Raw genomic sequence first — 25,452 nt, 5'->3', positions numbered from 1 at the left:
CCATAGCTGCACTCACTGTGAAACATTCGTTGAAGAAGAACTAATTTCTATCATAAAACTTCAAGTTCAACTAAAACGTAAGGAATCATTTCCATGTGGTAACTACTGACTGTGAGCACAGTGGAGTCCAACAGAATTAGCCATATAGTTTTACTGTTAACTTGCTTATCCAGGGCTGTAATTATTAATGCAAAACTGGTATTTAATGGAAACATCTGCCGAGTCAATTTTATTTCCGATTATTCAAATTTTTGTCGCCCCCTTACAGAAGACATCAAATTATTTCTTAAATATACTTTTACAGGTACTCATAACGTGAGATAGCAAGGTCAGTGCTTGGTAAAGATTATGTAGCACATTCATGCATGCATTACACACATGAGGTCGGCTGCAATTTTACAATGTCTGAAATGTATCTGGGTATTTAGGATTCTTTCAGTTACTTGTGAATGATGTCATTCAAAATGGGGTACTTGTACCAGAGAGGACAACTTGAACTAGAACGATAAGGTACAGATCTCCCAGTATGGATCCATTAAGTTCTTCCAGAATATCGGTGCTTCTAGCATTTCGGTGCACCTTCTATCGACACATTGAATCATTTTCATTATTAGTTAAAATTTGATTGATGTTTAACAGAAAGGCTCAAGAGCTTTGTGCAGCTTTTAAGATATCAGTCTTAAACAGATGCTATCCCAAGGTACAGATCAGTCTGCTAACCTCCTTGACGCCGAAAGAGGGGCTTGGTTTTCAGAGATACTGCTAAAAGGCTTAAATTGTAACGTTATCACCTACACTGCTGACACATGGTCTAGTCTAGCAATCCTGTGTTACCGACATGGTTCATGGCCAGTGCTGATGGCACCAATAAGAAACTGCAAAATAAAAAGCTATTGCAGGTGAGTCCATGGGACGACCTGACCTGGCGGTGTTGGCTCTCAGCAGTTCCAAGGAAGTGGCAGGGAGCCGAGTGCCTTGTCGATCACTAGTGATACACCAATGAACTATTTTGCTGAGAAAATACTAAAAAGTCTTTTGCAAATAAAAGCCTCCAAAACAAATTGGATTTGAATTCCCTGGCACGTTCCAAAGTCACTTATATTTCAAAGCTGGGGATGAAACACAACTCACCTCCTTCCATTTCATTTCATCCTGAAAGTTGACAACTATTTTGACGTGCCTGCCTCCTTCTTTCCGGGCAGAGCCATCTCCAGTGTCATCTAACAGCATGTCTGTGAACAGAAAACATCAACAGCTTCACAGCTGTATCTTAATAACAATGAAGACTATTCTGGCTTACGCCAACAGGTTTATTGTAGTCAAACACAACACATCTGGGCTCCACATGCCCCGAGGTAAAACACAAGAACCAGGTTTACTGACTTCCCTACCAAATATCAGCATCACTCTTAAAAAGAGAAGGTCATTGAAAATTATTAGTCAGTTACTCTGTATTTTCCTTCCTACGATATATCCCCTGGCAAATGTACACCATTAAATGGCTTTAAACATGACTCTTCGCAGCTGAGGTCATAATTGGACAACTCCAATCTAGGGCGTAGCAGACCTATGACGACATTTTAAAAGAAGGCTTTCTGCCAGCTCCTGACATATTTCCACACCTCAACTGTTAATAATATTCATGCTTTCATTTTTCCATGGCTAACCAAACCAAATCTTCCAAGTGCAGGATAAAACCTGCCCACCGCCTTTCTCATTAAACTCACCGAGACTGGTTGACTCCGTGAGGTTCAAACTGTGTTGAGAGAGACCCACTGAATGTCTTGGAGAGGATGAAATGGAAACCTGAGACTGAGCCCTGCTACAGCTGCCGTGGTTTTCAGATTTCAGCCGATCGTTTTCTGCTTTTAATTTTTCAATCTCACTCTTGAAAAGACAAGTCGGGAGTTAGAAGGCACAGTGAAAACACACTTAAAAGACAGCAACATAAGTAACGAGAATAACTAATAGTTTAGCAGAAATGCCATTTTAATAATGTTTTAATTTATTTTAATAAATTAATGATTGTAATTATTACAATGTCCCTTCCATGAAAGTTTTCAAAGTATCCTAGAAAACGTAAATATGTGGGAATTCACTGAACACTGAAATGCAGCTACATTAAGGCAGAGAGCATGGGAACATTTTAAGAGGTTGCTGACAGTCAACAAAATGATCTCGCCATAGTTTTTTAGGGTTGAAACAGTTACAGCTGCAGAGTTGAGGGCAGCAGAATTCATGTGTTCAAGCTGACTTTTAATGGAGGCACAAGGTTTAACGCCGGCACAAAACTAAGCACAACTTTTAGTAAGCATTCAAAAACTTCAGATCTACCTTCTTTCGGATCTTTACTGTGTGGCAGGTTGGCCAATCTCTAACACATCAACATAGACTGCAATATTTGGGGTGGTTACTTCTTACCTGCATTCTGTTCATTGCCTCCCGAAGCTGGTCAAGCTGATGAGCAGAGCTAAGGGCTTCCAGACGAATATCGGTCAACTTCATCTCCTTGTCTCTCAGCTCGTTTCGTAACTGCATGACCGTTTCAGCTTCACTGTCAGTGCATTCAGAAATACTGGAGGAGATTGAAAAACAGACATTGAACGAGACCATTTGTTACTTTTCAGATGGTGCTTCTCCAGCATTTATTAGAAAAGAAGGAATAAAACCCTTTTATTCTGCAGGAAGCAGGCAACAGTTTTGGCTTATTGGATTAGTGATACCATAAATCAGATATTAAATAGGTCATGGAAATGTTAGAGACTAGTGAAATAAATATGTCTAGAGGGTTATTTTCCTTTAATCAGCATCTGAAACAGAATTCTGGAAATCACCCACTATTGGATAGTCTTCATTTTTTTCATGGTAGTTGCCATAAAGGAAAACCTCTAAAGCCAAAATCTAAATAAATTAAGGGGGTGCAGGCAGTAACAGCAGTTGGTTGGAGATTGATGAGTTTACAGACAGATTTAAAGCTCACCAGGTGTGCACAGCTGGGTTTCCCTGAACTGTTCTGGAGGGCTTTGGAACTCTACACCTATTCAAGCGTGATAAATTCCTGCTCGCTTTAAAGCACTCATGCTTAAAAAATTTTTGGTGCCGTTTTTCTTCCCTCCTCCCACAAAAAAAAGATTCTGGGTGACTAACATTTCAGCAAATTCATAAGTGTATCTATATAAAGATCAACTACACAGCTGCATGCTTTGAGGGAGATTTCATTTAAAATGTCTCTCCCTAAATCAGGTTAACGAGAGATGTTTTCCCCATCAAAAAGCCAATAAGCCAAAATACACAAGTTTTTCTTGTGCTCTTAGTTCCCATATTTACTCTTTTCTCAAGTTTAGCCTTTTGGCTTTCATGTCAAGATGAGACGTATGCACATAGCATTTTGACTGACGACAGATGGGATCACCATTTGACAATTTTCTGGCCTTAGATTTCTAAAGCACAATTTGCTGTAGTCACCAGAAACTCGCTGAGTGAGGCTCAAGAGAGTGGAGAAGCTTTAAAAAAAATTCACGGGGGATTATCTTTTGCTACTAACATTTCATCGCTATTATACGGCTGGAAACTATTGCTATTGTTTTCACCTCTTCATGTGAAAACAAGTGATGGGCAAAACTTCAAGTTTGGGTACTTACTCAAATGCATTTGATCTGAAATCAGGCTGGAAGGTTCGCATGACATCTACAAGGTCGTAAGGCTGTCTGGTAATTATATGTTTCACAATGCTGCCTTTTACAACTTTCTGTATTTGTTTATCCTACTCGAGTGACGAAGCTACTGACAGAATTAACGTAAAATCTGTTTTACAAAGTTTTCCAAGCACATTCTAAATGTGCGTTTAGACTCAGAACAGTGCGGTAAGGCAATTATTTAACTTTATTTCACAGGTGGCCAAAATGAAGCCTCAAGATTGCCTGTGACCTTCCCAGGAACATAAAATGAGTTAAGCAGCAGAGCAGAAGTCCTGACTTTAAAGTCTACATCTCATTCTCACACAAACACAAGCTGAAGGGTATGGTTTGGTCATAGAGATGAGCCTACACAATAGCTTGCTACTACCCAAAGGAGCACATTTGTTTCTCACTCTTCTTCCCTAGCCTGCTCCCGGCTGTGCTGCTGTCACGCCCCCATGCTAATGCCAGCTCTGGCACTCATCAGAGTCTGACCAGACCCCTGAGCTGAGCCAACCCAGCAACCTGGGGAAAAAAAAACTGTTCACATTTCTGTCAAATTATTTTTCACATAATTTAGCATGTTGCATCGGTGCAGTGGAGTTGTCTCGAAAAGTCGCAGAGCCCGTGCAAGGGAAGGACCAGGCACAGGTGGCTGGGGAGCTACAGACGAAAAGAGGAGCGGATCATCTCCATTCATCAGGCACAAGCTGTTAGATGAGTTCAGCTGTATCACTAAACCACGCTGTTCGACTTCCAGTAAATCCCTACCTTTATCTGAATTTTTCAATTTAATCGGGAACTCATCATGGCAGATTAGTACAATATGTACTGTCTTTAGCCAACAGAGAAAACAAAATCCCAGACTTGGCCTGGCTTGTCTCATTAACAGCAAGAGATCCAATTAATTCTGCACTCCACGGTCACCCTGGTTATAAACACTCTTCATACTCAATATGTTCTGCTGAGAGAGCACCCCAATGAAATATTAAATTATGCTACAGTAACGAGGCAATGATTTTTGGCTTCCTGGACACTAATGCAAAGGTACTGGGTTGGCAGTCAGCTTATATATCTTTAATTCCCTTAATATATAAATTCAACTTCTCAGTCCTCTGCCTGTAATCTCCTTAGACTACAGAACATTCAAAATAGGCAGCAGTTGAAAGGGTGATCTTTGCTTATTCTTTTGCCAGTATGACAGGGTTAAGGATTTTACCCAAAACACAGCCCCCCTCTGGGAGATAACCTAAGTGATGCTTGGGAGTAAGACTGATCAGTGCCAACAGACCAGCCCTGACCTGCAGGACAATCCTGTCTGGCCCACTATGTCTTCTGCTATGGCCTTCTGGTGAACAGCTGGTTTTAGCAGTGCACGTAGCTGAACAGCTATCAAACTCTTGTAGCGCTCATATAGATTTGCAGATTCTTAGACAGAGGAACCAAAGGGGACAGGATGGTGTAGGGTACATTTTGCCTCTGCTTGTCTCTGTAAAGTGGCCTAGAGATGTCCTGTAAAGCTAGCACCGAAAACATTGAATCTCTCCAAAGCATGATATTTCTCTTTTCCTCTACCAATGCAGCAAGATGCCTTCCACTCCATTTTCTATTTAAAAATTAAAAAAACACTTACAGAGAGTTGGAATGGGAAGCTCTCAGCAATGGTGTGGAAACAGCAGAGTTATGGTGTGGTAGCTTTGGTGAAGAAGGTAACGAAGAATCAGTCATCTCCTCAATATCTGAATGAGAAGATGCTGACTTGGGAGATTTCTTTTTACCAAAAGCTTGCTTGAAGGAGCTGCGTAACTGAAAAAACAAGACCACAACAGTAGGCACATCATTAAGAATGAAACCAGGCAAAAAAAGCCACAGAGTAAAAACTTTAACATGCAAATACTCCAAATGATACAGCCATACTCACATGTATTTTAATACGGGTAAAAAAGAATAAAAAAGCTTTTTTCCCCTTAACTATTTTATGAGATTAATAAGGTCAATAGGACTGGATATCAATGCTTCCTAGTTTTAAGACAACTATTTTAGAGCAAATTCTGTTCAGTGCAACAAGCTTTACAGTGATGTTGTAACAACTTGCAGCTATAGTGTAACGTGGCTCAGACAAGGTTAATGACGCTGAAATGGTTAGTGATGTAAATGGATGGGTTAGCTTTGTATCTCATAGTTTAAAGTAGGTCTTCCTTACCTCATTGACCTGCCAGAAGAAGCGCAAGCAAAAGGAAGTGGGGGAAGGAAAAAAGACATGTTTTAACAGATAAAGCCAGTGATAAGGAAAGCTTCGGATTTCTAAGACAAACATGACCGATAATCAACGAAGACCAACAGTTACTTTAAAACTGGAACCCTGTATTTTCCAAAACCAGGTGTTTCGAACAACATATGGTCATTTTTGGCATTACTTGAGGGAGGCACCAGACCCAAATCTCTTAACTATTTAAATTATATTTTCTCTTTAGCTCAGACAGAATGTTTTGGCTAACAGCCAAGTTAATATTGTGTTTTTCCTTGCAGGAACAGGTATTTCACCAGGTGAAAAGACTGAATCTTCTCTACCTACCTGCAACTAAAATAACCTTTTTTAACATGACTGCCATTTTCCACACAGCAAAAAGAAGGAATATTCGTGTGATTAAACTGATGTTATCCTGAAGTTACAGTTCAACAGTTAGTGTTCAAGAAGCGTTTGGACAACACTCTTAGATATACGGTTTAACTTTTAGGTTGCCCTGTGTGGAGTCAGGGTTTGAACTTGATGATCCTCATGGGTCCCTTCCAACTCAGGATACTCTATGAACACTGTTTAATGCTATCGCAAATTACATGTTGTAAACAGGCTGGCTTAATATGAGCTGAAAGTTATTTTTAAACTAGACAAAGACTCCTACAGTGAGAAATGTTGAAAATCTGGTGTTTCAGCTCTGAACGGACAGCTGCGTTGTTTCTATATATAACAAAAAGATCTTGGCTGAGAACTTCCTCGGTATTTGTGGAATAAACAATGTGTGAATCAGATTCAACTTCTGTATTTTCTCAGTAAATGACTGATTTAATTTTCAATCTTCATTTTACAGCAATGATGTACTCATTTTTAATAGCAACATAAAAATACTGTCCTGTTTCTTCTACTTCACGAAAACCTTATTTATTTCTCTTTATAATAAGGAGATGTTTCCTTAATCTTCTTTAAAAATAGTCATCTGACGAATGAGAAGTGTAGGCTGATGTAGGGTAATATCTACTAGGTTACAATAACAAAGAGTAGAAGCTAAAGCAAAAATTTAAAAAGCGTTTATCTTAACTAAGGCTTATCTTAACTAAGGCTTTGTAAAAACGGTTTGTGTCACAAATTAAGAGTCGCTAGCAATTTAAAAGTTATAGCAATTTACTTCGTATATAACTAATGTATAACTCAGCACAAGAAGGATTTGGAGATGACATTTTTTCCATTCAACCAATTATTTAAGGGGCAGAGTGGAAATACTGCTGTTATGAAGGAGCTGGCAAGATATCAAAATGAAACCACTGGGGTAAGGTAAGAGAGAAATAAAACCAAGAACCTGCTCAGGAAGCTGTTTCTTACAGTTCAGGAGTTTCATAAACATTTCTGAGAGGATACTGTGCAAATACTAATCAAGCTTTTACCAGCTCAAACCACATTTTGTAGAAATATAGATTTATCTGGACACCCAAAAGATCCAGGGAGATTTAAATTCAGTGGGAAGGAAGGGGTGGATGGCTTTACTGGCTACAATAAAGGATCTAGGGACTTTAGTCCAAACTACAATCAGACTAGGTCACTAAGGCAGTTATGGTCTAATTCAAAATGGAGTTTAATGTAATGTACCTTTCCTCCAGTACAGGGTACCTTGTACACAGTACATGATGAGCAAAGAAGGAAAAATGGGAAATGAAAGGTAAGTATTGCAAAATCTTGCAAAATAAATGTCCATCACAATAAATTTTTAAAGATTGCTACTTTTTTTTGTTGTGGAACTCCACAGTAATGTTCAAAACAGACTTCTTAGTGTTTAACATGTTCACTTAAAATGAAGCCCTACAAGTCAAAAAGAAAAAAAAAAAGTAAGAATGATCTCTCATTGTGGATTTGTTTTACTTCAATGACAGACGTCGAGTTTTCCCTAAGGGGTTGGACACCATATTACTTTCACCCAGAATTGATCTTCGACAGCTATTTCTAATTTAAGACTGGCCTTTTGGCTGTTAAGCTAAAATTCAATCCCAGGCAGAGTCAACACAAGCATATACGTCACTTACAACTCAATTAAGCCTTCGAAAGAGAGTTTACACAGGATTTAAACAGTGCATAGTCCTTGTGCTGACCTGTTGCATGAGGGGAGGAAGGAGGAGCTGAGCAGCTAGATTTCACCGTGCATGTTCTGACAATTTTATATAAACCTCACGCAATCTGTTAAAATACACTCACCCAGTTCTTCCTCTTCTTTTTCTTTGAATCGCTCTCAATGTTGCTTCCCACACTGGAGTGACTGGTAGCACTGTTAATACTGGAGACGCTATCCGAAGAGTGCTGCCTTCGGATCCGCAGGTCTGTGGGTTGAGCAGCTCCAGGTCCTGAATATCAATGGAGGCGGTGGCAAAATTATGTCAGAAATATTAACTGTAAATTACTGGGATAAGTAAGAGAAGTGAGATAAGACAGGACTGCATTCAGACTTTATATTGGAAATTACTGCAAACGCCAAAGAAAATAAAGCCAAGTGCCTGACAGCTCTGAAACGGGGATCTTTGCTCCCTGCTGCTTCACATCAGAGTCTAGATGGGTGAATTACTAAATGCTTATAGTAAATTCAGCGAGCTCACACTGAAGGTGGAAAAGCTTTGTTAAAATGCCTTCTCATGTGTCTAACACATCCATTTACTTCTGTAGAATTTGTCACACTATTTACACAGATACCAATTTCAAATCCTCACATGATACTACACAAGTAACTAGAGCACGGTCATGAGACAAAGCTGATCTCTTGACGGTTACATCAGCTATTACCAGGAGGACTAAAGTCTCATGAGCACTGCACAGTTGCTATACGTGGAGCTTGCTTCTCACCTTTGCAGTTGAGCTCAGGTGTGTTGATGACTCCATTGATGGCAGCCTGGGCAGCAGCATTTTGCTTCTTCAGTAGTTCAATAGTCTTCCTTAACTCGTTCAGTTCCGAGTCCTTGAATAAAAAAAAACAGCGGTGATACGTTGGAAAATGCAGATGGTATCTAACTGCTCCAAAGAAGTCACATTTCAACCTGAGCATTGGTAGTTGATAGAGAATTTATGGACTATATATATGTACAAGGAGCTGAAAATGAGGTTTGGTGTACCTGGGGAAGCACACCCTCAATAGGCTGCAAAATAGCTTGGTTATTATGAGACAAAAACCAACATACATGCTCTGTAATACAGAAATAATATATATTCGTGTACACTGTCCAAAAACCCAACGTTGCTTGTTTTGCAAGGATTTTTCTTGGTGTTTCTCTTGAATATGCACGTGTGGATGCATTGGGAAGAAATTTATTACAAAAATATGCAATACTGAAGACTTGTGTCCAAAGCAACAATTTACAGGAATAACCTGACCAGTTGTCACGACATCCCAGTGAGGCAAACGAGTATTTTATACAAAATTGTTATTACATTTTACTCCATCACCACAATTGAGGAAACTAAGGCAAACAGTGTATGTGATTTCCCGTCCGTCCGTCCGTGTCCCCCCCCCCCGCCAGTTACAGAAGGAGCGTGAGCAACAATGCTGGAAACAGAAGTTCAGACTTCCCCAAATACTTTTCAAGCTTGCCTTTTGTTCCGCTGTCATTGTCAGGCTCTGCAGTCTGATGGTCATGTTCCCCAGGCTCTGCTCAAAGGCTGCCACCAGGTGAGCCTGAAAATTAAACCATACAGAAGTAGTTTGTTCTCTCCCCCCAAACAAGAATATTTCTGCAGGTATTTAAATGGACCACCTAGTGCTTTGCATTGTTTGCTGTGTAAATGACAGGGAGAAAATAACGCTGGTTAGAAAAGGTGAAATGAGCAGAGCATACGTTGTGAAAATGCTTGCAAACAAACTACCAGGAACAATTTAATTGTGGAAAATTAGAAATGCCAAAGGTATCAGACCAATTTCAAAATTTGAGAAAGTGACAGCCCTTTCATATGCAACTACTACTAGCAGCACACTATGAAATGATGCAGTTTTAGGCTATAAATCATGCCCCGCTCGGCAGCAGCTGCTACCAAACACTTTACAAAACACAGACGTAGGAGTAATACTGTGACTTGGCACATCAGTAGGAGATTTTCTGGAGGTGGCTCCTCAGTCAGCTGCTACATCCACTTCTTTGATACCATGATTTCAATAGCCAGGACGGTCATCTCCGACATACTCTAACAGAGCAGCAAAGCGGGATTTTTTTCCAGTTTGGAATTCTCATTTATTCTGTAAAATGTGCAATCCTATGTCCAGAATACATCGAGAACAAAAACACCTCCTGGGTCCCTAGGAGTTAAGGTCCTTTGAAGAGCCATATCTCAAACTAATCCAGTTCATGTACTTTTCTCAGTTGTTTAAAGCTCTTGGATTTTGTGATAAACGGAAAACACAGTTTGCCACTTTCTTGAAATAGAAAAACATATTAGATTCAATTTTTTTTGGAAACATCTCACAAATTAAGTAACTGAGGCTTTTAAAGGATGCTTTAGGGAATACACCTTAACCCCTGGAAATAGTCCTGATACCAAAAAGGCATGGAAGGATGTCCTTGGTTATCTAGCCATGTCCCCAAGCTATTGCAAGCAAAGACATGAAAAGACCACCTATCGCAAAACATAGAGAGGAAAAAGAGATAAATCCATCCATATTTCTAAACATCTCCTGCTGTTCATTTTTGAAATCAGACTTGATCTTTGACTTTTTATGTGGGCCATTATTAGCGTGTATAAGGTTACTTAGTGATAGTTTTCAGGTACCCTCACACAGTTAAGGTAACTCTTGCCACAAAGATTTTCACAAAAAGTTTAAATCTTTTCCCAAAGAATATAAAAAAACCCAAAACGTCACTCCTAAGTTTTAGGATGACACCCTAAAAAGTAAAATAATATAGAAAACAGTAAATAAAATATAAAGCAAGTTTTTACACAGAGGAAAGCCAGGCAGAAACTTCCCTCCAATTAGATCACTATTTTCCTTGTGGATATTTAAGGCAAAAAGACGCTGGAACTCACAGAGGTGGAGATTCTCACTGTGCTGCCCCAACAGGAGAACTCTGAAAGCCAAGTCAGTCAGTTCAGTTCAGAGATGCCTCCTCTGCAGAGAGGGACAAGGATGGAGACAGGACTACTGCAGCATTGTAGCCAGTCTGCCAGATGCTTTATCAGCTGATATAACTGCATCTAACTCAAAGACTTCTCCGATATTTGAGTGCACCTTGCTTGCAACCGAGGTCCACGTGCTAAATATCATCCAAAACTGCCTGGTGCTTGGCCAATTACCCTTTTTTCTTTTCCCATGAAGCACTGAGAACCCGATATCGATTCTATTAAGGACATCAGCTAGGAATTGAAAATGACTGAGAAGTAAAAGGAAGGAAAAGTAGATTGAGAAGACGGAAAGGAACTTGATAAAAGGGAACTATGTTTCTAGTGCCACGACATGGCACTGTGTTACAGATATACATGTATACGCATGTGTACAAATAACTGAACACAGGCATAGTTCAATATATATTTGTCTCATTAGCCATAATAAGCTACACTAACCATAGAAAATAATATTTTATTTCTCTATTAGAAATAATTCTATACACACAATGACAAGTAAAATTGTGCGAAATCTTTCCAAGCAGAAAAGGACATTCTCTCACCTAAATATATATAGAATAGCAAAACCTTTCACAGAGCTATTCCAGGCTTACTCATCAGCAGCACGCAGCTGACTTATCCTAAATAACTGTTCTCACATTCGCAATGAAAACAAACATGAGCAGTACAATAACATGGGGATGTGCACCGCTCATTCTCATCAGCCCCTATGAAAATAAGCAGAGGTGAGACTGTGAGAAAATAGCAAAAAGTAATTTAAACCCTCACACTACACATGTATGAAAATCTAAATATTTATTTTAAAAACACAGACTGCAAAGCTTCTGTTGGGGAGGATGAACAGGGAACAACAAAACTGATATTCAGGAATCCTCAGCAATACTTTGCAAAAGCAAAAAATAAATGGGCAGGCGGGACCGCATGGATTAATAACGGGATACAAACCCTTAATGCTTTGACTTGAACCTTAAGAAAAAGTTGCTCTTTCAAAACCAGATCAGGCACCTTGAAATTATTCCTATTTGGAAACTGTTCAGTGAGCTATGGAAAAGAGTTATATTCACTTCCTAGTTGGAGTGAAACCTTTTCAAATTCTTGCCCCTGATGGCCTGAGAAGCATCAAAAGCTGCAGTGTCTACAAAGGAAAATTCAGGAAAAAAATTAATAAATTAAATAAAGAAATGAATTCAAATTGCTTAAGTTAAAAGCATTTTATTAAAAAAATCTTGTGTAAAGGAAATGTCCATCAAGCAGTGTCTTAACAAACAGCATTTATTAGTCTTAACTTTTTTGGGAACAGACTTGGCCTTTCACATGGAAAAAAAGTATGTTCTCTGAAAAGAGGTGGCTAGAGATTGAAATATATTACTATGACAGTTATAGAAACATCTCTGCAGCAGACTGTCGCTGATTTATGGACAAATAAGGGGCAGGTCCAAGTCTAAGAAGTTTAAATAGCATGAATAAAAAACTACAAAATTTTAGCAAAGTGATTGAAGCAAAAAGGGAGTATTATCAAAATAATAAATGATGCTAACTTTTTTTGGGGGGGAAAAAAAACCCAAAAAACAAATGACCCCAAACCAAACAAAAATGTACAGCAGCAGCGTATGTTAAAAACTGTTCTTCACGGAGATAGTGGTAGTCACCACGCACAAATTCTTGGGCAAATTAATGGCAGCTGGGGCAGGCACAGAGTAGCATGTGCTACTCGCTACTCTTGGAGACAGGCTACTAACTCCTGTGTTGAGTAACAGCCTACTGAATCTGAACACCGTATGAAGAAGAATGCAACAAAACTAAGGCAGAGCTAGATAAGTTGCATAGCTGACAAGTTCTTTGTTTGAAGGACACAAGCTGGGTTATTTAACAACATGATAAAAAAAATGCATGCAAGAGAATCTGGTCCTGCTTTCTCACATGTAAAAGAAGCTTCTGGATGAAAACCAACTCATGTATCCAGTCCCCTTTGTATTTGAAAGGCAAGCATACGATTTAATTTTTGGAAGATTTTTAAAATCTTTTCTTCTCCTCTTGGGAAAGCGGCTGAGTGGCTACATGCAGCCAAAGCCCTTTTATTTGACTTCTCTGTTAACTGTGTTCTTGGTTTTCCTTTTCCATTTTGCAAGCTGGATGAAGCACTGTGATGCCTGCAGTGAACAGCACAGTAGATTTCCCCTTGAATCCTTCTTTTGATAGGTGTTGCTGCTCAGATGAAAGCTGCCCTTTACTGGGCCAAGTTTCGTATTCCACCTATTCAGAGAGCTGATGGACAGGAACGTCCTCTTCAGTAGCATGTGTTCTGATGTTTATTCATTCCCACAAACTAGGATGTCAGTATGATCCGATTTGATGACTATTCATCTGTAGATTATTTACTCTAGAACTGCTTATTTTTCTAGCAAGCTTCTGTTTTGCAGATTTCTGCTATCTGTGACTACAGCACAGAACACACAAATAAACTTGCTCAGGGTCACACATAGTGTTGCCTCAACACCTCCTGCCTTCCCAATGATTTTTTTCCAAGTGTCTTACATTACTTATTCATCGAATTCCTCAGTGGAAACAAGCAGAAGTATTGTCTACACTGGTTAAAAATCAGGTATGTCCACTCTCTAGGCATAAGTTTAAATTAGTTCTCAGAGCCCCTTATGCCACTATAACCTATCATGCCATTAGCCCATATCTTCATGCCACAGCAAAATATAATGCATTTCAATCCACGTTTCTACCAATTTTTATTCTTACCAGTTATAACCTTCTCCTGTATCTTATCCCACCCAAATGTCAAAGCAAGACGCTATTTATAAAAAAAGACCCTGTCTTCAATGATTTTCTCAAGATCTGAAGATGGTTTACATCTATATAAAGCCAAATGAATATTATAATTCAGTATTTAAAGAAAGGCATAAGACAATTCAGTAGGACAGAGGATGTTATTTTTGGAAAGGTCCCACATGCATGCAGTTATTTTTTTTTACACATAGGTAATGTGAACCAAATGTCATACACATGAAATGTTCTGTCACTTAGAAAAATTGGGGTAGTAATTGGTGCATTAAATGCATTCCCTGTTAGTGTTTGTTCTCAGAGTTGTACTCACATTGGCAGTCAACTGAGTTGTCAGAGCTGACACTTTTTCTTGGGATGCATCCAACTCTCTTCGTAGCTTGCGAATCTATATATTTTAAGAGAGCACTTTACTGCACCATAATATGGAGAAATAAAATAGCAAGACACGAAATGCAGTGTCTTGACAGAACATTTATGCCTGTCAAACATGATGTGCTCTTACCTCTGACTGGCACTTCTCTTCAGGCTATAAAATAAAAACAGAGGAGAATACATGAGGATATTACAACATAACCAACTTGACAAATTTATCAAATTTTTCAATTTTTTTTTGCATTTCAAAAACTCCATTGTGAAATCCTTATTTTGGATTCCCACTTCCATACTCAATCTAAGATAATCTCCTAATCTATTTATTCTTCAGGAAAAAGAAAACAGGCTGCTTGTACACTACTTCTTCCTGAAGGAAGAAATCCGGGCTCCACTTCGCAGCCTGCCGACCAGTGCACCTCCGAGTCTGAACCATGGAAAGGTGAAGTTCTGACTGCATGCATAAGGGACTGCACGAGGCTCTGAAGAGCCAGGACTGTCACAGAACATGGCTGATCCTAGACAATTCCCTTCCTCCCAAGCTCAGCTCTCCATGGATGGAGATCACGTTTTTGCATTCCAAAGTGATGTGAAAAAAAAAAAAATTACTCCCACTTGAGTGCTGCCTAGGCACTATGGTGATGAAAAACTGAGGACACACAACTAGTTATCCGAGGATGCAAAGTGGATGTACTGACCATCCGTTGTGGTCTGCGTGACAAAATTGTGGCTACTATGGCTTGTTTCTAACCAAAGTTATCAGCTAAAGAGAAGTATATGGTAGGAAGTTACACACTCCACTGTCCTTATGTAAACATGTCCACTACCAGCCACCACGAAAATTATACCCATCAAACCACACTATTAAGAGCCACTGGTGCTTGGGCAGCAAGTACATAAACCAGAAGCTGAGACAGCAGCTGCCGAGTACTCTCCTTGTGGCTCTCAGGGTTATAAACAACAGCCCAGAGGAAAAGGTCTGTTTTCCATCCTTCCAGTACATTATCTGTTTTGGCTTCACATGGACCTTGCTTGAGGCAAGGTGAAAGGTGGTATTTTCAATTTATTATCAAGGTCTTAAGGCCATGTTACACATGTAGCTTCCTAACAGTGAAACATGTATGTGAAATAACGTTAAATAACACTATCCTGGCTTGACAGACTTCATAGACAGTTATACATGGTCTTCCAAGAGCAAGTTCTTCCACGTACTCTTGTACCACATATGCTTGTTTCAGCTGTGGATGTGTGGTAAGCGTGAAGACGCATGATACTTGCATAAGAAGTTGAAATCGAAGATCTTGTTCAATTAACACGTATTTCAGAAGTAATTCTTATTCACTGGTTTTTAAAAGGGTTGTGCTTTAAGAAACCCCCAAAACTGTGATCACAGCATGCCAGGAATACATGAGCCACCTTTAATCTGGCTAGCTTGGATATTAACAGCAGTGAAGCCACTGGGAATTAACCATCAGTGCCAAATACTTCTGTACAGTCTTGTGTGGGCTGGAACCTGCTGTGCCCCTGGGTCGCAGCAGTTAACACCCCAACTAGCTAGAGAAAAGCTAGGCAAGACACGGTCTGCATGTTGCAGCCTCACCTCCCCATTACAGCACAGGTATAGTCTTAACTTACAAGGTCTTCCACAGTGTATGTTTAAATGGAAAATCCTTCGTGAGACTACTAGAACAAAATAAGCAAATGCAACACGCATTTAAAAAAACCCTGTATTTTCAAACTCCTGTAAGCCTTATTTTAGGATCAGATAACCTAAACGAATCCATACTTTTGGAGAAAATATTACTGGCATAGTGAACAAATGGCTTCTTTAGAATTATCTACTGAGGTCCTTTGTAGCAAAACTTATTTAGCGTAGTTGTAAAATACTGACTCAAAAAATAAATTGCTGCTTTTAGGCCATTAACGTCTGTGTTTAATGAGGATACTGCTAAATATCCACAGACATCTTTATGAACGTACACATTCTTTCGTAGCTAGCATTCAGAACACAATCAAATGAAAAGCGCTTTTTTCCCCTTCCTCCTTGAAAGGCAAAAATGACTAGCACAATAAGACCAGTCAACTCAATAATTTTTATTAGTAAACCCAAATTGTTCATTTCATTATACTCACCGTTGAATAAATAGATGACGTACTGGATACCAAAGAGAGAGAAGAACCGTGCACTAAAGGAAAGAAAGTAAACACAATGAATATAAATACAGTAGCCACACAGCGGAATCATCATAGATCATCCACTGCCAATGACCAGCCTACTGAAGAAATACTGTCACAAATTTCATCATCCATCATAAACTTAATTATATTAATTGCACCAATAATGTACGGTTTGAAGAATGCATGGCCAGGTAACACAATCCATAAACTTTGATTTGGTAAAGCTGTTTTAACAATTTAAAAATACTTGTTTTTTGGGAAAATGAGGTGTAGTCAAGAAGATTAAAAAGAAAAGTTTCGATGAAGATTTGTTCAGAAATAAATATTTCTCTGGACAGCTTATCTTAAGACTCTTGCAAAAGGGCTTACTCAAAATAAAAAAACAACAAATTAACTGAAGTGCAGGAGAGATTACAAAAGTAAATCTAAGTACTTCATCTTCAGTTTTAGATGAGATTGAGGGGGCGGGTTGTTTTCTTTAAGCAGCAGACCAAGATGGAGATGTCCTGAGAAGATCATGATACACAGCTCCGGTATGTAACCAGACGCTCCAGGAGAAGATGTGGAGCACCCAGGGCAGAAACCATTGTCTAATTTTGGGGCTCTGAATGCAGCTGTACCTTCCGTCTGCTGACGACAAGGGAGCTGTATGACGGGCATCGCTGAGCTGAACATTCCCTATCCCTGCAGGGTTTTTTGGTCTTTCTTTAACGCAATGACATTTCTTTAACAAGGCAAAGTTCGTTCTCTCATAGAAAAATTACCAGAGTGAAAACACGGCTACAAAACCTTTTCTGGAAAAGAACCCGTTTCAAGCAGTTTTTGCATTTAGATACACATTCAGTAAAAGATATGCATATACATTGATTCTCAAGGTCGTTACCAACACCCCAGTGTTAGGATTTACATATAACATAATTTTATTTTTGATTATGCTATTAAAAAAACTACCTGAAGCTATTCTTTCTGCTACTGAAACATGCAAAATTACCTTTCCTTTATTTTTATTTTTAGAAACAAAATACATTTAACTGGAACTTTCATTCAAACTTCAGGTAACTTCATACAAATCATAAGAAATCGTGTTAAATCACCTTTTCTTTCATCTAAATCCTCCAGACAAAAAAAAAGTTTAGAAAAGCTGCCATTTTGCTCTAATTACCTACTGCAATTCTCCTACATTCATAATAAATGGGCTCTGCTTTCCCATTGACATTATATCCTAAGGCAAGGCTGGAAAGAGAAGTAAACAAAGTCTAAGTTGGCTTCTGGAGGAATTTAAGACAATTTAAAAAACCCACAAGAAAGTAAAAAAACCTCACACCCATTTGCTTTTTCTGGTTAATCATATTTTCAATTAAAATGATCTTTATAGTTAGATGTTAAGGACTGTACTGCATTAAGAACATAAAAATAACTAGTGTGAATCAGACCCAGGGTCTGTCTAATCGCGTGCTCCATCTCTGGCTGCAACCGCAGCGCATGTTTATGGAAAAGAATGCAAGAAGGAGGCAGATACCCGGTGATTTTTCCCCAGGTACACCTTTGTGTCTTCTGGGAATCAGCAGAGATGGAAATTCCTGAGATGGAAACTGCAGTCAGACCACTATTTTTCATAGTTGCTGTGACCTCTCTACCATTAACTTGCTTAACTGCTTCTGAATCCACGGACACATTTTGTCTGTAACAAAAAATTCTTCTTGTGTTTAGAAATACAATTCTTTGCAGTTGCTTTAGACCTGCTGCTGAATCAGTCAGTAAGTTCCTTGAGTGTCTCCACACCCCTGTGATACGAGAAGTAACGGATAACCAACCTCTCTATAATACACTACGTTATATATTATCACCTCCCTTCAGCCATCATTTTTCCAAGCTGAAGATTCCTAATCTATTTAACTCTCTTCATATCACAGATGCTATGCACTTAAGATATCCTTGCCACTTTTCTTTTCACCTGCATTTTACCCTTAGGACCGCCTTTTTCAAGATGGAAAGCCCAAAGTGCAGGCAATATTGCACAAGGCCATCAATGGACTCATACACAGAATATAATACTATTTTCTGGTTTGCCTCTCTATATTTTCCCTTCGTGCAGTTTTTATTAACAGAGATGTATTCAAAATAGCAACCATACCAACTGGCCAGAGAAGAAACAGGTCTCCTTACAATGGATTGGGATACACACATTTTTGAGTTAGCATCAACTGGAATTTTTAAGATCACATTGGGACTTTAAAGGAGGAAAGAAGACTCAAAATGAAAAAAAGGGAAAGAACATATAACTCTGGGAATCATACTCCTGCCTGTAAAACATCACCACTGCATCGTTTGAATGTGTGAATCGTTTGAATTTGAGATTTCTAGTTTCAAGGACAACTAAGGAGTTAATATTTTTGTGCAATTTCTTGTTAAAGTATCTGCAGATGGCTACTTTAAGGCTATTTAATTAGGAGCCTGAAGGCAGTTATGCTCTTGATGTGATTCCTGGGTTTTGCAGTTAACATGCATCTGCACGCAGGCTACAAACCCAAATTGTTTTGGAGCTATTATTTTAAAGCACTATAAACGCATATGCAAGCATGTATCATCTTTAATGTTATAAAAGAAACAGAATAAATAGACTAAATCCTGAAGAATTAAGAATAAATCCTGGCCTTGCTGAAGTTAATAAGAATAAAATGTCTTATAATCTTATGTGCTAATAAATAATTAAGAAGTAGATTGGTAAGCTTTATTTAAGACCTGGATTTATGCTTCATTGACACTGGCTGATTGTATAAAATCAATTTGTTCATTAACCACAAATTTAATTTCTATAATACTTTTTGATCTATTCTCTCAAGGTGAAGGTGAATGATCTATTCATACTTTTCGACCTATTCTCTCATTCTGTGAAGGTGAATTAGATCCACAGGTTTGAAAGCACAGGACAACATATATGCCATATTCAGAACCACTTGCTCACTTATAACTTGGGATTCCCTGAGAAATAAGCAGGAGCTAATAAGCAGGCTACCCCTGCCTTCTGTACGGCCGGAGAAGTGACAGAAGACCTTTAACCTAAAGACAAAAATACGGAGACTGCACCTAAACATTCATCCCATCTGGTAAAATATTACTATCCTTTTAGGCGCCAAAATTTAGGAAAATCTGAAAGGGACTTCTTTGGCATGTCCACTGTAGGGTCAAATTCCTTCCTTGTATACAAAAGTGATCTTTTTCCACTGCTTTCAAGCCCATAACTTGGTAGAGTTTTCTTGGACTTCATTTTTATTAGTTGTTTAAATTAAGGAAAAGCACTTTCTAGAACATTTCACCTAACTCTTCCCTTTTCCTTTTCTTTTTTTTAAATGTTTCGTCCTCAAACATGTAATACTTACTAAATGTTCTTCCACACTAGCCTCTCTCCTGGACAAGAATTTCTGAATTATAAGAGATAGTTTAACCTCCAACATGCCAAAATGGATGTGCTGCAATCTTAAGCACACCTAAAAGACTAAGGTTACAAGTCTACAATCCTTTTTTGAGGATATCTTCAATAAAACCTGAGTAAGTTTTGCTGTAGTAGCTCTTTCAGTAAATCATCTAAGTTTAACACAGGTGCAGTGATTTAAATTCCTTCACAGATTATATTAAGGAACTCTTTAGTAAGAGCAGGACTGTTCATCACAGAATGGAATTCAGCTGCCTAAGTATCCGGCAATCTTTGACTGTTCATGATCATCTAGCTTCCTGAGAGCATGGCACAAACAAAGGTTAATTCCTGCAACGACACAGTTTTCAGCCCTACAGCGTTATTCTAATAATTTTCAACCCCTAATGCAGATCCTCAGCCATGGGCCTCTAAAATACAATTAAATGTGATGGAGTTAGATTGGCTAAATTCAATAACGAATTAGCCCTGAGTCCTTCCGGAGCCATATCCAATATACATTTTCTACCTCTTCCAATGGCAGAAAACCGATGGGATAACCAGTATCTACAGGAAGGCACCTTGTGGCTCTTAAAGGCCCCTACAAGCACTTAAGTGTGGCTCCCATGCATGCCTGGCTCTAGGGGAGCAGCAACAACAGGGCACTGGTACTAACACTGCTGAGTAAGTGCAGGTCTTCAGCAGTGGAGGAAGCAAGCCAGCAAAGGCTTGTGTGACCTCTAGTGATAAAGTACTTCAGAGCCAGCCAAGCTCCCAGTCCTTGCCAGAAAGGAGATTTAAGACTCAAAGAGCTAATGCTGAAAGAGCTTCCTATGACCTTCCTATGAATCACTCCCAGAGCTCACTTCACGCTTGACTTCTCGAAGTGCAACACTTGAGGGTTTTAACATGTGCTCATAGCTACTCCTGCTACAGCCATAAGGTCGCTTGATCAGCAGCAACCAAACTAAATATTTATTTATAGGTAAATGACTTTTTCTTCTTACATTTACATGGGCTTCTTTTATCAGGTATGATTACATATTTGAAAAGACGACAAGGAATTAAAAAGAAAAGCCTAGATGTTTTGAAGAACTACTCAGGTCCCTTCTGTGGAAGCTGTGTGATAGCAAGCCAGGACATTGAGCAGAAATAAAAAGTAAAGGCAATGCGAATACAGATTAAATACTGGAAAAATTAACTGGGATAGAAACAACAGTCTGGCTGATATGAATTATTTATACTACAAACAGAATTGTGGAGGCCCAGGTTCAGGAGGATAGTCCTATTCAAGGAAACACTTTAATATGCTAAGTCTAAGCATGAACTAGAGTCATTTCGAGATCACTAAAAATGAAGCACAGGATGTGTTTAAATCATTTCTTGAACAGTGATGGTCTAGGTACAACACTTACATGCCTTCCTATGTCTGGCCAGAAGGATCACTGAATGAATATCATCAGAACAACGATGACTAGGACTGAAATTTTATCTAACGCTGAGAGCTCCACCCAGAGAGAACTGTGCTCTGAAATGACCCCTATGCCGAACTGAAAAGCAGCAAATTTATACTTGTTTTACGTGAGAATGTCATCTTCTGATCATTTCCAGCACCGTCACATACTTTACTGACCTTCTTCAAAGCCATCGCGGAAAGAGCCAGACCGGCTCATTGTTCTGCTTTTCTCGTCCAGGGACATCGAGCTGTTCCTGAAGCGCGTATCACTGTAGGGGTCATAAGGACCATCTGCATTGGAAAGGCTGTGGGTCCGTAGCATCGTTGGATTTGACAGGCTCATCTGGGCTGCAGTGGTTGGGCTTGCTATAAGGTGAAGAATAAACATCAATTTATTTGCGCGCCCACAAATTTTCATACCTAATTTTTGTGCAACTACCAAAAAAAAAATTTTTTTTTTTTTTCCTAAGACACAAATTTTTGATGTCATCCTCTCGAGGCTTCATTATTTTTCTAAATTCAATGAATTCAAACAAGATGTATGCAAATCAAGCTAGTGAATAAGAAAACTCAAGTAAATAAGGTCATTTTAAACACTGGGTGATATGTCTATGCTTCTACAGACAAGCTCAGTCAGCTCACTAACACCTTGTAGGCACGAACTCATTAACCCTCGTTTAATTTGGAACAGTCCTTCCTCAAAAAGGACTAAAATGCCCGAAGGAATTTAAACTAGTACTTCGCCTATATAGAACAGGCTTATGAACTATCCCCTTCAAAGCCTTCAGGTTCTCAAAAAATGACAGTTTTCTATGTACTTAAGTCACAAATTTTAAGAGCTTTGGTTTCCTAATAGTTGTATATTTCAAAATTGTTTCTTTGCACTATGAGGTCCTAAGAATTATAAAATATCGCTTTTGCCTCAAAAGCCAATACTTTCCCAGCCAGTGTTCAGAATACAAAACATCTACTCCAGTTTCACATTTCTTTAAAGAACTTTTGTGCTAAAATTATACCTGCTATTTACTAAGAACTAGTTGATTTGTGGAAAAAAGAGAACAAAATTGCTGTTCAACTGGCAGGTTCCTCTTGCTGTGCCGTCATTGCCTGTTTCTATATACAACATCAACTGATACAGACTATTGTAGAAGATACAATAATTCAGTTTAAAGGTGCTCAAATTTCTTATCAACATCTGCTGTTAAATTAAATGCAGTGACCTCTCTTGACTCCGATATCTCTGAGCTCTTTTCTTCAGAACACAGAAAAATATCTTCTTTTTTTTTGTTAATTGCTTGTGGCCAAATAGCTTTTGAAGCTTATTAATGTAAATAATCTTCAAAATTCTCCATAAAGAGTTAACTTTCTGGGCCTAAGACTACACTTTTTTTTTTTTTTTTTTTTGACCATTAAGGTACTTTCATGAACTTTCATGACTGTTTGTTAGCTGTTGGCAATGTAATTACACTGTGTGTATATTCAGCTGAAATTTTGTAAGTGTTGGTTTATTTAAAGCTGTTTATTTAATCTGTTTCTTTTCAGCGCACTCAAAGAAAGGCTCTAAAATGTCACTGCTGCAACTCAAAACTGCACTAGAAATAAGTGACTGTGTAAGCTGCCGCAAATTCACACAACACACGAAGTTCACAAGTATAGGCTTAGCTATTTTGCATTGTATTTCTTTATCATTCTAGAAGAGATGGAGGGGCTTCTGAAAGTCAAGAAGAAACAGAAAACATCTGTTCGACATAGTACTTTCCAAATGTCACTTAACTTAAAGACAATACGTACACTGTTAGGATTGATTTACATACCTAAACAAATTGCAAAGGCAACTAAGTAATATTTAATCAGAACACCAGAAACGAGCACTACTAGCACTTTAAATTAAGTTATTTCAACGGCCGATACAGTCAACTAAAATCTGCAATGCTTTATGGATCCTGTCAATCAAATTTGATTGTTTCCTTCCTTTAAAAAGTGTTTACTTTTATCCATGTAATTAAGTGAAGGAATGGCATTTTTTCTGACTTAAAATTCTTCTGACTTTATATATTATTTCAGACTGAGCTTTATGCAATTTTCCAACAAACCACTTGAAAAACACATACAAAGATAAAATAGCTTAGACTGATGAGACTGGCACGTATAGTAATATGCTTGGATTTTAAAGCAATATTACTAACCAGGTAGGCAATGTCTTCAGTCCTTCAAACACACCAATGTGTGGTATTAACAAATAGCTCTGCTGAATAGCTCACAATTTATATTAAGGCATTTGATTACTCCCAGAGAAGTATTTTCAAAGAGTTACTGCAAGTATGCCACCTTTGGGCATACGAGATAATAATGCTAATTAGTCACACTCATTTCAATGAAAGTGCTTCCTGAGGTTGAACCTGGGACTTGGAGCTGCTGAAAGAAAATTACATTGTGTAATACGCTATTTTCGAGACACACAATGTATTGCTATGATTATCCAAACAGATAATTATTCACCAAGCTGTGAGAAGTTAAATCTAGTTCCAGAGGGTGACGTTATGCTGGATCCAGATGAAAATGGAGAATTGCCAGCAGTATCCTGAAGTCCTCCTGCTGAATGGGACCGTAGCCATTCTTTTGCATCTTCTTGATTACGGAGCTGGGAGGATGGCGTATACCTGCAAAAACAAACAGTTTTTCCAAAATGAACTTCGACGTTTATTTAAAATTTAAAAAAAACAACCATGAAATGTCACAAGACTTGGGGAAGGGAGAGAGGGAAAGAAAGACGGAAGAACTCTCATATGAAATTTAAGGATTAAAATGATATAAAACCAACACAATTCTGAATTAAGGAGCTGTACCAAGCTGCTCTAAGCTGTTCCTAATTCACTCCACTTCTGTTTGGGGAAAAAAAAACCCCAAACTTCTTTTCCTATGGCTTCAGTAGTAACCAAACTAGTAGTAAACAAAAAGCTACAGAGAGAAATCGTGTACTGTAGAATAAAATACAGTGTGTGTTACGTATGTATGATTGAAAAACAAAACCATAATTTGGAAATCCTTTCCTTTCCTTAGGTTATGCCAAAATTCTATCACTATTTTAATATTTTGGTGCATCGCTAAGCTTAGCTGGCTTTTTGTCATATTACAACCAAATTCAAGTCAACAAAGTCCTTATCAGATTTTTAAACAAGTTGTGACCCAATAATTCATATTTCAGAGACATTAATATAAAGGTCTGTGGAGGCGTACCCCATTTAGTTCAAAACTAATCGCATTAAATCATCATAAACGAGACCACGTTTAGCCTTTTCTGAAGGCAAAGAAAACAGCGGAAACATTGTCTATGCCAACATCAACGGCAAAACACCCGCTGGCTTCAGCTTAGGTGAAGTTTTAAATCTGCTTCTGTATATGCCTGAAAAATAGGTGTGTTACCACAGGTGTTATGTGAAATACGTGATAGGGTACAGGTATCAACAGAAAGAGCATCCTGGAAACACTTGTCTGCTGATGGATTTCAGTGTCTGTCTTATGCTATGCCATCTGCTTTTGAGAAATATTTATGAGTTACTAGCTCTCCTTCCAAAAACTAAACACTTGGAGCCTATTACTAGTCGATATTATCTATTTAATTAATTAGATTCCCTCCAACTAAATACTCTACAGTAAGATATCACTTATTAAGACTATCTTAAATCAATGTGAACACGACAATAATTAACATTGCAAAAACTCAAACTACTTTCAAAAAATACATTCATTCCTCTGCTTATGCCTCAACACTTAAGCAACAGTCCCTGACTATCTGCATCTCTTAAACTTTGCACATATATCAGTTTATTAAGAAAGGGGTTTTGAACAGTCATTTTAACACACTAAGGATTTTTTTTGCAGCGTTAATACCTACCTCCTCAGCACTCAAACGTTTCAGTCTTAAAAGAGAGTCTTTATTTATTAGAGACATACTTGAGAACCACAGAAACATTTTAAACAAAATGCCATTGTAAGAAACGCTTTTAGCACTCGGCTTCATGGGACAAAGCTGCTGTGAAGAGCGATGTGTATAGCACAGAATAAATTGCAGCTGCAATTTCAAGGCATCAACTCAGTGATCCTAGAAGCTGCATTAAGCAATTCTGAAGCTGCAATTTTCTAAATTGTCTAAGATATCGTCTGTAAATTCTGTAACACTTAAAGCACTGAATTAATACACCTA

At 38.4% G+C, this 25,452-nt stretch overlaps 1 protein-coding gene across 3 annotated transcripts in view; it reads right to left on the bottom strand.

The window, feature by feature from the left end:
* The window catches only part of NAV2 (neuron navigator 2), a 234,526-nt gene that overhangs the window by 12,708 nt on the left and 196,366 nt on the right, over positions 1-25,452 (bottom strand). For 2 of the 3 annotated variants that reach the window (XM_050897832.1, XM_050897833.1), the window contains 13 exons: positions 23,748-23,908; positions 21,426-21,614; positions 16,336-16,388; positions 14,336-14,359; positions 14,144-14,218; positions 9,521-9,604; positions 8,779-8,890; positions 8,140-8,285; positions 5,881-5,889; positions 5,311-5,483; positions 2,422-2,575; positions 1,728-1,887; positions 1,132-1,232 (listed from right to left, as the gene is read on the bottom strand). In XM_050897832.1, the coding sequence (XP_050753789.1) occupies positions 1,132-1,232; positions 1,728-1,887; positions 2,422-2,575; positions 5,311-5,483; positions 5,881-5,889; positions 8,140-8,285; positions 8,779-8,890; positions 9,521-9,604; positions 14,144-14,218; positions 14,336-14,359; positions 16,336-16,388; positions 21,426-21,614; positions 23,748-23,908 (1,441 nt within the window). The remainder of the gene's footprint in view (positions 1-1,131; positions 1,233-1,727; positions 1,888-2,421; positions 2,576-5,310; positions 5,484-5,880; positions 5,890-8,139; positions 8,286-8,778; positions 8,891-9,520; positions 9,605-14,143; positions 14,219-14,335; positions 14,360-16,335; positions 16,389-21,425; positions 21,615-23,747; positions 23,909-25,452) is intronic. The other variant, XM_050897831.1, reaches the window with a different exon arrangement.

Source organism: Gymnogyps californianus, chromosome 5, assembly GCF_018139145.2.
Source record: "Gymnogyps californianus isolate 813 chromosome 5, ASM1813914v2, whole genome shotgun sequence".
Classification (NCBI taxonomy): domain Eukaryota; kingdom Metazoa; phylum Chordata; class Aves; order Accipitriformes; family Cathartidae; genus Gymnogyps; species Gymnogyps californianus.
This window is presented reverse-complemented; position numbering and strand designations above follow the sequence as displayed.